Source organism: Malaclemys terrapin, chromosome 8, assembly GCF_027887155.1.
Source record: "Malaclemys terrapin pileata isolate rMalTer1 chromosome 8, rMalTer1.hap1, whole genome shotgun sequence".
Classification (NCBI taxonomy): Eukaryota; Metazoa; Chordata; order Testudines; family Emydidae; genus Malaclemys; species Malaclemys terrapin.
In genome coordinates, this window is record NC_071512.1 from 93,863,974 (window position 1) to 93,877,000 (window position 13,027).

General features: G+C 41.4%; 1 protein-coding gene across 5 annotated transcripts in view; it reads right to left on the bottom strand.

Moving 5' to 3' along the window:
• PATJ (PATJ crumbs cell polarity complex component) overlaps positions 1–13,027 on the bottom strand; it is a 215,077-nt gene that overhangs the window by 83,479 nt on the left and 118,571 nt on the right. For all 5 annotated transcript variants that reach the window (XM_054037446.1, XM_054037444.1, XM_054037443.1 and 2 more), the window contains exon 29: positions 3,730–3,926. In XM_054037446.1, coding sequence (XP_053893421.1) covers positions 3,730–3,926 — 197 coding nt within the window. The remainder of the gene's footprint in view (positions 1–3,729; positions 3,927–13,027) is intronic.

A 13,027-nucleotide genomic window follows, 5' to 3' on the forward strand; every position in this document is an offset into this window, starting at 1 on the left:
AATATAATGATCCTATATTATTTTTCCATAAGCTCCCTGTCTTGTTTAGTGTACATAAGAAAGAAGGTTGCTGTCTTTAGGCCCCTCTGTCATTTGTGGCAGAAGCTGGAGATACGTAGTGAATAAGGCAGGGAGTTGCAAGAAGAGAAAGGACGGTCTCAGCAACTAAATGCTGAACGAGAGAACTGGATTCTATCCCTGCCTCTGCCCAAGAGTATCTGCGTGATGCTGGGCGAGTCACTTAAACCAAATTTTTCACAGTTCTTCACTAACTGCGGGCCCTGCTTGAAACCTTGGGGTCTGCTTTGTAGAAAACTTGGGCACTGAGAGCTGCAGCTGGAGTCAATGGGTGCTGTGCTTTGAACATATGAAGTGCTATATAATGCTAAGTACGCTGAAAAAATCAGGTGCTAGTCGTCTCAAATTGGGCACTACAACAGTGGGCGTTTTTGATGGTAATCTCTCTGTGCCTCAGTTCCCCATCTGTAACATGGAGATAAAGGTATTTCCCAACCTCACAGGGGTGTTGTAAAGACAAATTCATTAATGGTTGTGAAGCACTCGGATACTGTAAGTGACAAGTGCCATAAAAAAGCCCAGGAGGAAACAAACAATGTTTTTAGAGGGGGGTATAAATAGCATGGAATAAATAAAGCAGGAGGCCCTCCACTGACCAATGAAGATGTGACAAAATATTGAGCAGTTTCTCATTAAATGAGCATTGTCCATGCTGTGCACTGAAAGAGGCATGGTTCCTGTGGGAAAAATAGAATGTGATCATGTAATTAAAGATGATATCATAACACATACACACAATGGGGATCAAATGAAGATCGCACAGGGAATTTTAATTCTGGGATTTCCTAACTTTTGACTGCTTGACTTTGCAATCTTAATGTTCTTTAAATTATTGTGTGTGTGTGTGTGTGTGTGTGTGTGTGTGTGTGTGTGTGTGTGTTTAATATAGGTAGATAAAAGCACACCCAGCCAACTGCATAACACTATACCATTGGTGGAGGGGGTCTGACATCTAACCCCAAATAGTGATCAATTTATATCTTGCAGCATGAGGATTTAGAGCCCTTCCAATTTTTATGCTTGTTGCCGAAACTGATATATATATATATATATATATATATATATATAATACTGAGGTGTTTTAAAGCTTTACTTGGCTTTATAAGTCACTTGGTTTGAATAATTCACAGCGCACAGGAACGTCAAGGGACTGATTCACAATTCACTCCTTTTTCAACTCTAGATGTTTTGGTGCAGTGGACCTCTGCCCGCTTGGAATTGAACTGAGACCTCCCAATCATTTCACATAAGTCAAGTAATCACATGGTAAATTTTGGCCACTAGTGAGGTGAGTTTGATTTGATCCTAAAGGTAAACAAAAGGTGGCATTTACTTATAGGCCTGTGGAATGGTTTGTTCAATTCAGAAATGGTGAGCACTGGTCTACTCTTCTTCCACTGTAGAAATCGTGATTCTATCGCTGACTTCACAGGGAGCAGAGTTAGGCCAACATCAAGTTCTTTTGCAACTTGCAACCATACAGCACATATGCAAATCCCAAACCCTCCAAAAATCTACTAAGTAACATTTAAAAATAAATATTTATAAAATTCACCAGAAATGCCACATGGCCCATCTCTCAAGGACAGCAGTACCTATGGTTAGAAGGATTATATGATGCAGGGAATAATTTAGGAGTCAGGCGAAAACCTCAGAGGCTCCCCCTATCTGTGTAAGCATATAGGTGTAAAAATCCTCCAAGGTTCAGGGAGCTAGCATCCAAAACTACCTGATCTCTGAGCAGCATAACACCTATTCTATTTGTGGGTCCATTTTGTTTGGGCTGGTACACCCCCAAGATTTATCAGTCTAGTTCAACTCATCTTTAATTCTTTGTACATTTCAGAATCTACATTCCTGCCAAAGTACAAACTCCCATAATAAACAAACAATAACTTGCAACTTCATCATGCGTTTCCATCTCTCAGTCTTAAGTTTTAATGCCCATTCTAGTTCCCCTGCTTCATCTGAAGAGGTCAAAGGACTTCACAAGCACTAATGATTTTAGCTTTGTAACACTCTTGTGTGGTAGGGAAGTATTATTACCCCCATTTTATAGATGGAGAAACTGAGGCACCAGGAAGTTGATGGAGATTAAAAAGACCACCCAGAAAGTCTGTGCCAGACCTATTAATGGCAACCATCTTTCCCCCAATTCTTTGCCTGAACCACAAATCCACTGATATCAATGGGAGTTTTGCCTGAGCTGAGAGTCAGTAAAGAATACAGGTGTGGGTAGGTTACTAGACTTTAGCGAACAAAGCCTAAAGTATTATCTTTTCTTTAGGGCTCAAGTGTGAGAAAGAATGACAAATTACCTTTTAACATTTCTGTAAAATGTAGTGGTCCCTTGAAAGTTGTAACAACAAATTCTGCATTTGACAAGGGGTTAGATTAGATGACCCCTGTGGTCCCTTCTAACCCTAGGATTCTATAGTAACTGAAGCATGGACCAACAGGAATTTGCAGGAAAGGGCAATTTGCCTGTCATTATTTCAGCAAGAGACAGAGACTTTAACGCAATTTATCACCCTAACAGAGACAAATTTTCATACAGTGATACTTTATTTCAAAACAAGCCTCTTACACTGCATGGGTATTGAAAACCTATAATTAGACATTGACAAATCTTTAGATAATTCTAAGTGCTCCCAAGGCATCTCTAGACAGACTTCTCCTTTTCAGGTTTAAGAAATGAGAGAAAATACTCAGTACTCATACAACACAGAGACAGAATTGCTGAAAGATCTAACATCACCTCCCACTGAGTCTAGTAGGTCAGCACATACCTACTCTTCAGTGAAAGCTTCTTGAGAAGAGAAACATCCACAGGGATGAATGATTTCTCAAACCTGTAAAGCAGTCATGATGTGGGAACTACTGCGGGAATAGCAAAAGACCCTCAGCACTAAGTGCCACTCTGCAGTAGTCAAATATCAGGTCGAAAGGTTTGAAATGTGTTTCAAGCCGGAAGATGAAAAGGAGTCGAGGAGAAAGGAAGAAGAAATACTTTATTTGCTGATAGAATAAACTTGCTCTGTGGGTTAGTTTGCACCAGACATCACCAAAAAGAAAGAAAGAAAGAAGTCAATGTTTTAAATTCTAACAACTGAGTAAAATGGATCACAATATTTAACACAGACCATACATAAGTTTTTAAACAGTCAGAAATTATGTCCCTTTCTCATTAGATGTTTATTCTTTGAGAGTTCACTCTTGCTATTCTGGTGCTGACCTCAATATCTGATTTTCCATCTTCTGTAATGCTTCCTAAGTAGCAATAATTTCTCACTTACTATATGACTATGTTGCTCACTGGAAGATTGCAGGATCATTGGATACCACCATAGTTTTTGTCTTGTCCACATTCAACTCTAACCCATATTCTTTGTTATATTCACATATAACCTCTAATAACTTCATCAGACCTTCCGAATCAGCCAACAGCATTGTCTCATCTGCATAGTGAATGTTACCTATTTTCCAGTCATCTTAATACCTTCTTCTGTTTCTTTGATCCTCAGCTGGCATAAGTCACCACAGTTCCAGGAACTGGCACCAAATCTTTATTTTGTATTTCATTACTAGGTTCACAGGCTTTCCTCCCTCTCTTGACACCAACCCAATCATATAGCTGAAGGAATCACTTACCTCTAAAAGTTCATCACCAATGTGCATTCTTCCATCTCTTCCTGCAGGTCCATCTGGATTGATGCCAACTATGAAAATGCTCATACGAGACCTGTCCTTGTTGCCAGCAAGGCTGAGTCCAAGCCCATTCTTATCTTTCTCAAGCTCAATAATGTGCAACTCCCCTGGCAGATCTGCATATCTTTGTCTGATTTTCTCTACAAAAATAAAACAAAATAAACACAAAATAAAATTATATGCAGCCAACTGTGAACACATATAGGTGTGCTACACATTACCTGACTCTCAGCATCACTACAGGTTTCTGACATTTGGGGTTTTCCCAGCATAAAATTAGAACATAAAAAAGGCCATACTGGGTCAGACAAATGGTCCATTTTGCCCAGTACCTTGTCTTCCGACAGTGGTGAATGCCAGATGCTTCAAAGGGAAGTGAACAGAACAGAACAATTATCAAGTGAACCATACCCTGTTATCCAGTCCCAGGATCTAGCAGTCAGAAGCTTAGAGATACCCAAAGCACGGAGTTACATCTGTGACAATCTTGGCTAATAGCCATTGATAGATAAATTCATGGAGGATAGGTCCAATTCTTTTTTGAACCCAGTTATGGTTTTGGCCTTCACAACATCCCCTGGCAACAAGTTCCACAAGTTGACTGTGCATTGTGTGAAAAACCAGTTCCTTCCTACCTGTTGCCTATTAATTTCATTGGGTGACCCATGGTTCTTGTGTCATGTGAAGGGGTAAATATCACTTCTTTATTCTTCATTTTCTCCACATTAGTCATGATTCTACAGACCTCCATGACATCCCACCTCAGTTGTCTCTTTTCCAAGCTGAAAAGTCCCAGTCTTTTAAATCTCTCCTCATATGGAAGCTGTTTCATACCCTTAATCATTTTGGTTGCCTTTCTCTGTGTCTTTTCCATTTCTAATATATCTTTAACCAGAGCTACATACAGCATTCAAAGTTTGGATGTACCATGGATTTATATAGTGGCATTATGTTCTTTTCCATCCTATTATCTATCTCCTTCCTAATACACCTCTACCTCAATAGAACGCTGTCCTCGGGAGCCAAAAAAATCTTACCGCGTTATAGGTGAAACCGCATTATATTGAACTTGCTTTGATCCGCCAGAGTGCACAGCCCCGCCTCCCCCAGCGCACTGCTTTACCGCGTTATATCTGAATTTGTGTTATATCAGGTTGCGTTATATCGGGGTAAAGGTGTACTTCTTAACACTGTTAGCTTTTTTGACTGCTATTGCACATTGAGCAGATGTTTTTAGAGAACTATCCACGACTCCAAGATCTCTTTCTTGAGTGGTAACAGCTAATTTAGACCCCATCATTTTATATGTATAATTGAGATTATGTTTTCCAATGTGCATTACTTTGCACTTATCAACATTCCATTTCATATGCCCAATCACAGTTTTGTGAGATCCCTTTGTAACTCTTCACAGTCTGCTTTGGACTTAACGATCTTGAGTAATTGTGTATGGTCTGCTAACTTTGCCACCTCACTGTTTACCCCTTTTCCTAGATCATTTACGAATATGATGAACAGAACTGGTCCCAGTACAGATCTCTGGGGGGCACTGCTTCTCTCCATTAAGAAAACTGACTGTTCATTTCTACCCTTTGTTTCCTGTCTTTTAACCAGTTACTGATCCATGAGAGGACCTTCCCTCTTACCCCAAGACTGCTTAGTTTGCTTAGAGCCTTTGGTGAAGGACCTTGTCCAAAGCCTTCTGAAAGTCCAAATACACTATATCCACTAGCTCACCCTTGTCCATATGTTTGTTGACCCCCTCAAAGAACTCTAATAGATTGGTGAGGCATGATTTCCCTTTACAAAAGCCATGTTGACTTTCCCCCAACAAATTGTGCTAATCTATGCACCTGGCAATTCTGTTCTTTGCTATAGTTTCAACCAGTTTGCCCGGTACTGAGGTTAGGCTTACCAGCCTGTAATTGACAGGATCGCTTCTGGAGCCTTTTAAAAAAATTAGTGTCACATTAGCTATCCTCCAGTAATCTGGTACAGAGGCTGATTTAAGTGATAGGTTACATACCACAATTAGTAGTTCTATACATCTGGTCCTGGTGACTTATGACTGCTTAATTTATCAATTTGTTCCAAAACCTCCTTTATTGACCTCAATATGAGACTGTTCCTCAGATTTGACACCTAAAAAGAATAGCTTAGGTCTGGGAATCTCCCTCACATCCTCTGCAGTGAAGACCAATGCAAAGAATTCATTTAGCTTCTCCACAATGGCCTGGTTTTCCTTGAGTGCTCCTTTAGCACCTCCATGGTTCAGTGGCCCCATTGATTGTTTGGCAGGCTTCCTGCTTCTGACGTACTTAATATTTTGCTGTTAGTTTTTGAGTCTTTTGCTAGTTGCTCTCAAATTCTTTTTTGGCCTGCCTAATGATACTTGGACTTGCCAAAATTTATGCTTCTTTCTACTTTCCTCAGTGGGAGCTGACTTCCAATTTTTAAAGGATGCCTTTTTGCCTCTAACCACCTCTTGAACTTTGTTGTTTAGCCATGGCGACATTTTTTTGATTCTCTTACTATTTTTTAAATTTGGGGGTATACATTTAATTTGAGCTTCTATTATGGTGGGGCTTTTTTTTAAAAAAAAAGTTTCCATTCAGCTTGATGGAGCACTACAAAGCAAATGGTGATGTTTTTAAAAGTTAGTTAGAATGCAATGTTAGATTTATATAAGTGAATGTGCCGGAGAGAAAATCTCTATTTACATTTTTCCAAAGGGAAAAATATGGGGTAGATTCTTTCCGACTAGCATGTAGATTTCTACAACTTTTGCTTAGAAAGATAAGTCTCATGCTGCTCATTGTCCTGTGCCATTTTGTTCCAAATTCAGCAGAGTTTTTAAAGCCAGTTTGATAACATCAGCTAATTCCAACACTTCAGTGGTGTAGGCATCAAAAAAGAAAATTGAAGTAATTAACTGTAAGTTAAGTGACTGGATATCACTTTTAAGAAGCACAAGGTGAATGAGACTGATGCATTATTCATTAAAAAGAGTAAAGAGGGAGAGTATATGTACAACTGCATCCCTGAGTCAGCACTTGGGCTAGATCAAATATTAGCTATTACCATTCTACTACAGGAAAAGGCACGTTAGCAGTACAATTTAACTGCTACTGCATGTTGCCATGGCAACAGGAGGAAGCGCTGAGAGATAAAATAAAAAGTGAATAAAAATAGCTATGAAAAAGAAAGAAAAAGAAAAACTTTCACCATAGAGTTTGATCCTGCAAAATTGCCCTCAATTTCCATTGGCTTCAATGTGAATTGAGGGTACTCAGTACTTAGGATCATTCCCCGATTCCCTAAATCAATCAAAGATATGCACCAATTACACACACAGATTCAAAGACTAAAATTAATACCCCATGATCACAGTTACAGGATTAGCTGCAGCTTTGATCCCTCCTCTCTCTCTCTCCATTGCATCCTTTCAAGTGACAGGCCCTGTGCCTTCACTCATCTCAGGGTGGAATCCCATGATTCTTTCCCTCATAGTCCGAGCTAAGGAACCCAGCCATGATTTCTCAGCAGGTCTAACTGCACCTGCAAGAGAGATTTCCCTTTGGGAGCGATTGATCACCAGGTAAATACCGGGACGCAGAATAGTTGTTTCAAAACAATTATTTATTTATCCATAGGAACATAGGATTCACAGGAAAAGGGCTAAAACAAGAGACCCACACACATATGGTTTCCCTTTTAACATTTCCCTCAAAGCGTAGGTAACCCCAACTTATCCTAGGTACGTCCACTTCTGAGGACTGGGATTCAGACTGCTTCTCTGCAGTCACTGCCTCTTAGGGCCTCAGGATTTTATCTACTCTAGAGTTCTTTGCTTCAAGTTTCTTGCCCGAAGGCTCCCTCCCATATCCCAAAACAATGGATGTTGGGCCCAGCTTGGTCAGAGGCAAAACTTCAAAGGTTTTCACACCTGTATTGTCAGTTAAGTACCAGTGACTGGGTTATATAAAGTCATTGTCTGCCTTCCTGACCTGGGGTGAGCTGTGGCAGGAGTTGACACCCTTTAAACTATATAGCAATCAAACTGAGGTTTACATAATATTCATAAAATAATACAGATATCTGCCATAAACTTTACTTGTTAAATTCTATTCCCCCCAAACACCAATTCCAAAACAAACTAGGCTTTTAAAAAAATATAGACAGTTGGCATTGGCACTTATTTCCTCTCAAATTAAATGGAAAATTATAGGTTTTGATGGTTACATGTGTCTCAGCCTGACCATTAAAAAGAAAGATTAAAATTTGACTAATCTGTTCTCACTCTCTTCCTCCTGTCAATAATACTTAAGGTTAAAATTTTGCAACCGGTATTTTTAATAAAGGTCATGGACAGATCGCGGACAATAAAAAAAATTCACAAAAGCCCGCAACCTGTCCGTGACTTTTATTAAAAACACCCTAAGAGCCATGGGATGACTACAGGCCACTGCTCCAACCCCGCTGCTCTTCCTGCAGCATTGACCCAGCCCGGCCGCTGCTCTTGCAGCAATGGCTGACTGCTGGCCCTGACAGCCGCTGCTCCTGCTCTGGCCCTGGGAGCTGCTCCTGTGGCAGCAGCGGTTGCATCTGCTCCAGTGGTGGCTGACCCGGCCCTTTCCGCTGCTCTGGCAGCCACTACTCCAGCAGTATGGGCAGACTGCCAGCCACTGCTCTGACTCAGGCCACCACTCCAGCCCTGCTGCTGCTCTTGGGTGGGGGGCTGACAGCTGTTCCAGCCCCGCTGTTGCAGGCAGAACCCAGAGAAGTCATGGAGGTCCATTGAAGTCATGGTATCCGTGACCTCCGTGACAGAATCAGATCCTTAATACTCCTTTCAATGCTCTAGCTTGAGGCTGAAGTTATGAGTTGCACTGTTACAGGCTGCAGGAAGACCAGTTGCTCAGTGTTCTATCAGCAGAGTCTATTATTAGTAACTCTCAATTCTAAGCTTTGTCTGGACTGGTGGTTAAGACACAGGATTGGGTATCTATTTACCCTGGCCAGGAATTTCATAACAATAAGCAGACACTTTGCTGTTGTATATTTATTTGTGTATTATCCAAAATGCCTTATCACTAATGAATTAATAGTTCCCTAATTCACCTAGGGGTTGAGACTTCTTACACCAATTGTACAGCTATGAGAATTGAGGCCAGAGAGGATAAGTGAGCTGCAAAAAGGTCACAGAACAGAGCTGGGAATACAACCACTATTTCCCTAACCTGGAGCCCTGTGCCCTAGCTGCTGGAGCTTCTTTCCTTATTCTATCAGTTGTGAGGCAGTAGACCTTGAGGATGATCAAAATTTTCTGTACTAGTTACATATAATTATAAAGATTATAAAATTATAATTGAGAAGTAATCAGCAGGGCCAATTCTGATTTTGCAGCCACAACACTGGCATGGAAACACCATAACCAGGCAGGAGGCCCAGGTAACCTGCAGTCAGGCCATCTGCTCACTCAGCTGAGACTCTAACAGAGGGAATGGAAGGAACACATAGCACAGCCCCGCTCTCCAATCGGAGCATGAGTACACAGACTCTGCAGGGGGAGAGGTTTATTGCTGGAGTGACTTTCTATAACCAATACCTGTGTATGGAGTTATATTCTGGAACTGAAAATAATTGATGCATTAAAGCAGATTGTATTTTAATTATAAATATTCTACTCAGCACTGTGAAACTGCAGCACACTGTACTTAAAGCAGTGTTGGACTCCGAGAAGTGAATATACAAATAAAAATAGCACTTTCTTCTCGGCTCTGCTTATTCAGAGTCAGATTCACTTTTTAAAGTGACAATAAGAAGTTTTAGTCCTACTAGTACTGGTGAGCCCACACCCCTAAGGAAAAAGGGACTAAACTTTGGGTATGTCTATACTACGGGATTAATCCGAATTTACAGAATTCGAATTTTGGAAGCAGATTGTATAAAGTCGAATGTATGCGGCCACACTAAGCACATTTTCAGACGCCTTATCTGAGATAGCCTTCGGGACGGAGGAGGGAGGCTTGAGAAATTTGCAGCTGCTGGAGGGAGGGAAAAAAGGAGAGAATTTTTTAAAAAGATACATTTTACAGAACAATGCTTATACTCTTTCACAGTGACCAACACTATTCACATTACATAGCACATGTGATTTCTGTGCAAGGTCGCATTTTGCCTCTTAATATTGAGTGCCTGTGGCTTTGCTGCTACAGATCACAGACGCAGGTCCGGGCAACAGAATTCAAGCAAAGCTCATTGAGTGCTGCCGTTTTCCTGTTAACCTTCAGCAGCAGAAAACAAACTAACCCCCCGCCCCCATCCAATTCTCTGGGATGATCGCTTTATCCCTCCCCCCACCGCATGGCTGGTATCAGGGAAGATCCCTGCTAGCCACACGTGAAAAGCTCAGCGCCAATTCCCCCCGCCCCCCGCGCTTGGCTTACTACAGGGAAGGATTTTTTTTCAGCCACCTCTGTCCCCTTAATTAAATTCCCGTATTTCAACCAGGTTACCATGAGCGATATCACTCTCCCGAGGATTACACAGTGAGATAAAGAACGGATGTTGCTTGAATGCCAGCAAACACCGGGACCATACGCTGCCAGGCTTTGTCATGCAATGATACCAGATTACTTGCTACTAGCATGGCGTGGTCAAGTGTCCTACCATGGAGGACGGAATAAGGCTGCACTGCCCAGAAACCTTCTGCAAAGGCTTTTGGAGTACCTCCAGGAGAGCTTCATGGAGATGTCCCTGGAGGATTTCCGCTCCATGCCCAGACACATTAACAGACTTTTCCAGTAGCTGTACTGGCTGCGAATGCATCCCAGGTCCTCAGGGCAAATTAATCATTAAAAAACGCTTGCTTTTAAACCACGTTTTATATTTTAAAAGGTAAACTCACCTGAGGTCCCTTCCATGGGGTCATGGTCTTGGGTACTGGCTTGGGAGGGCACTTCAGTCAGGCTGAGAAAAAGATCCTGGCTGTTGGGGAGAACGGAGTGCTGTGTGCTCTCCGCAAGCTCCTCCTCCTCTTCCCTGTCCGCAGAATCCTCAGGTGTGGCTGATGAGATTACCCCCGCCTCGGAATCCACGGTCAAAGGTGGGGTAGTGGTGGCGGCCTCCCCTAGAATTGCATGCAGCTCAGCTCTGCGGCTCTGACCTGGAGCGACCGTTTGCCTCCTTTGTTTTCTGATAAGCTTGTCTGAGCTCCTTGACTTTCACGCGGCACTGCTCTGAGTCCCTATTGTGGCCTCTCTCCATCTTGCCCTTGGAGATTTTTTCAAAAGTTTTGGCATTTTGTCTTTTCGAACGAAGTTCTGCTAGCACTGAATCCTCTTCCCATATAGCGATCAGATCCAGTACCTCCCGTACGGTCCATGCTGGTGCTCTTTTTCGATTATCAGCCTGCATGGTTACCTGTGCTGATGAGCTCTCTGTGGTCACCTGTGCTCTCCTGTGCTGGGCAAACAGGAAATGAAATTCAAATGTCCACGGGGCTTTTCCTGTCTACCTGGCCAGTGCATCCAAGTTCAGATTGCTGTCCAGAGCGGTCACAATGGTGCACTGTGGGATAGCTCCCGGAGGCCAATACTATCGAATTGCGGCCACACTAACCCTAATTCAAAATGACAATATTGATTTCGGCGCTACTCCGCTTGTCGGGGAGGAGTACAGAAATCGATTTTAAGAGCCCTTTATTTTGAAAGAAATGGCTTCGTTGTGTGGACGGATGCAGGGTTAATTCGATTTAACGCTGCTAAATTTGAATTGAACTCATAGTGTAGACCAGGCCCTGATTGTGGCTCGTCATTGTTATTTATGAAGTTCCAACAGCAGGGCCAAACAGTGCTTCAAGTTCAACCCCACAATGTTACTTAGCAGAGCAGAAGTGCACTATAAGGTACTGTAAAGACAACAATAGGTCGTTGCAGAAAGGAGCACAGAAGTGTTAAAAAGTTGACTATTAAAGGGACCATTTCTTTTTAAAATGTTTTTCTCTCCCCATTGCTGTGTGAAAAACCCACATACACCCACTTCCTTTGTGTGGGCTGGGCTCTTCATGAACTTACCATATCTATTTAGGAAGCAATTATTTGAAACAGTATCCCTGCTGAGGAGACTAGAGTGGTAAAATGCTGAAAGATTAAGGAACTACAGAGGAAATTACACACAGAGTGATTCATGTGCTGAATGCCCCTCTTAGTCTGGTAATAGGGCACATTCATCACTTACTGCTACAGTAAATGCAATTTATATGCATGCATGTGTAAAAATACACACACACACACACACACACACACACACTACAGATATTCTGTTTTGTTTTTAAAATTAAATCTCTGCTCAGCAGGGCATTCTTTTACTATTTGGGATAATAGGAAGTATTGGCTTTTACAAGCTCCACCTATTACTACTACTTAAATACTCCTCAAAGGGCTGTCCTCTGTGCTAGGTGATTGTAGTGTAAATGCTACCATACTATTCCCAGGACTGTCATTATCCAGTCTGCATACAAATATCCTTTGGGTTTCCTGATAATTTCCTATAACATTCTGTTAGTATTCTCAGTTTGCCTCTTAATAAGACTCTCATAAGATCATTTATACAAGTATTTACTGAAACAAACATGCATCTAAGGCATCTTTTAATGCATTTTTAGATGTCTTTTTCCTCCAGCTGGTACCACTTTTCAGTTCTCTGCCTAGCACTGGGGAGCCAGTTAGCATTTGCAAGAATTCTATTATCTGCCTTCATTAGCAGATACTTTACACAAGGCAATTGTAATTCTGTGGTTATTGCATTACACCCAGGGTATTAGGTTCTTTGAGTTTTGTCACTATATGGAGTTGTTTCCGCATTTCATGAACAATAAGCTTATCTAAACTTCAGCAGATGCATCTTACAAATAATATTTAGCCAGCTAGTGCAGCATCTACAGAGTTTCTTTTTACAATACATATATTATATACATACAAACATGTACATAATTAAATAGGACCATAGCACCAACAAGTTCTTTACTAATCAATCCTGCAATAATGTATCCCAGATATATTAGCAGATAATTATTGCAGTTTAAACAGAAGCCTTGGAAACGGAAGACAATTGCTTTCAAACAATCTGCCATTATGCTGTCACAATGCTTTCCTGCTCCACTGACTATCACTACATTAAATGGGGAGAAATAAGAAAATAAATAGTAGGAGATATGGCTAGCCAATTACAACCCAAA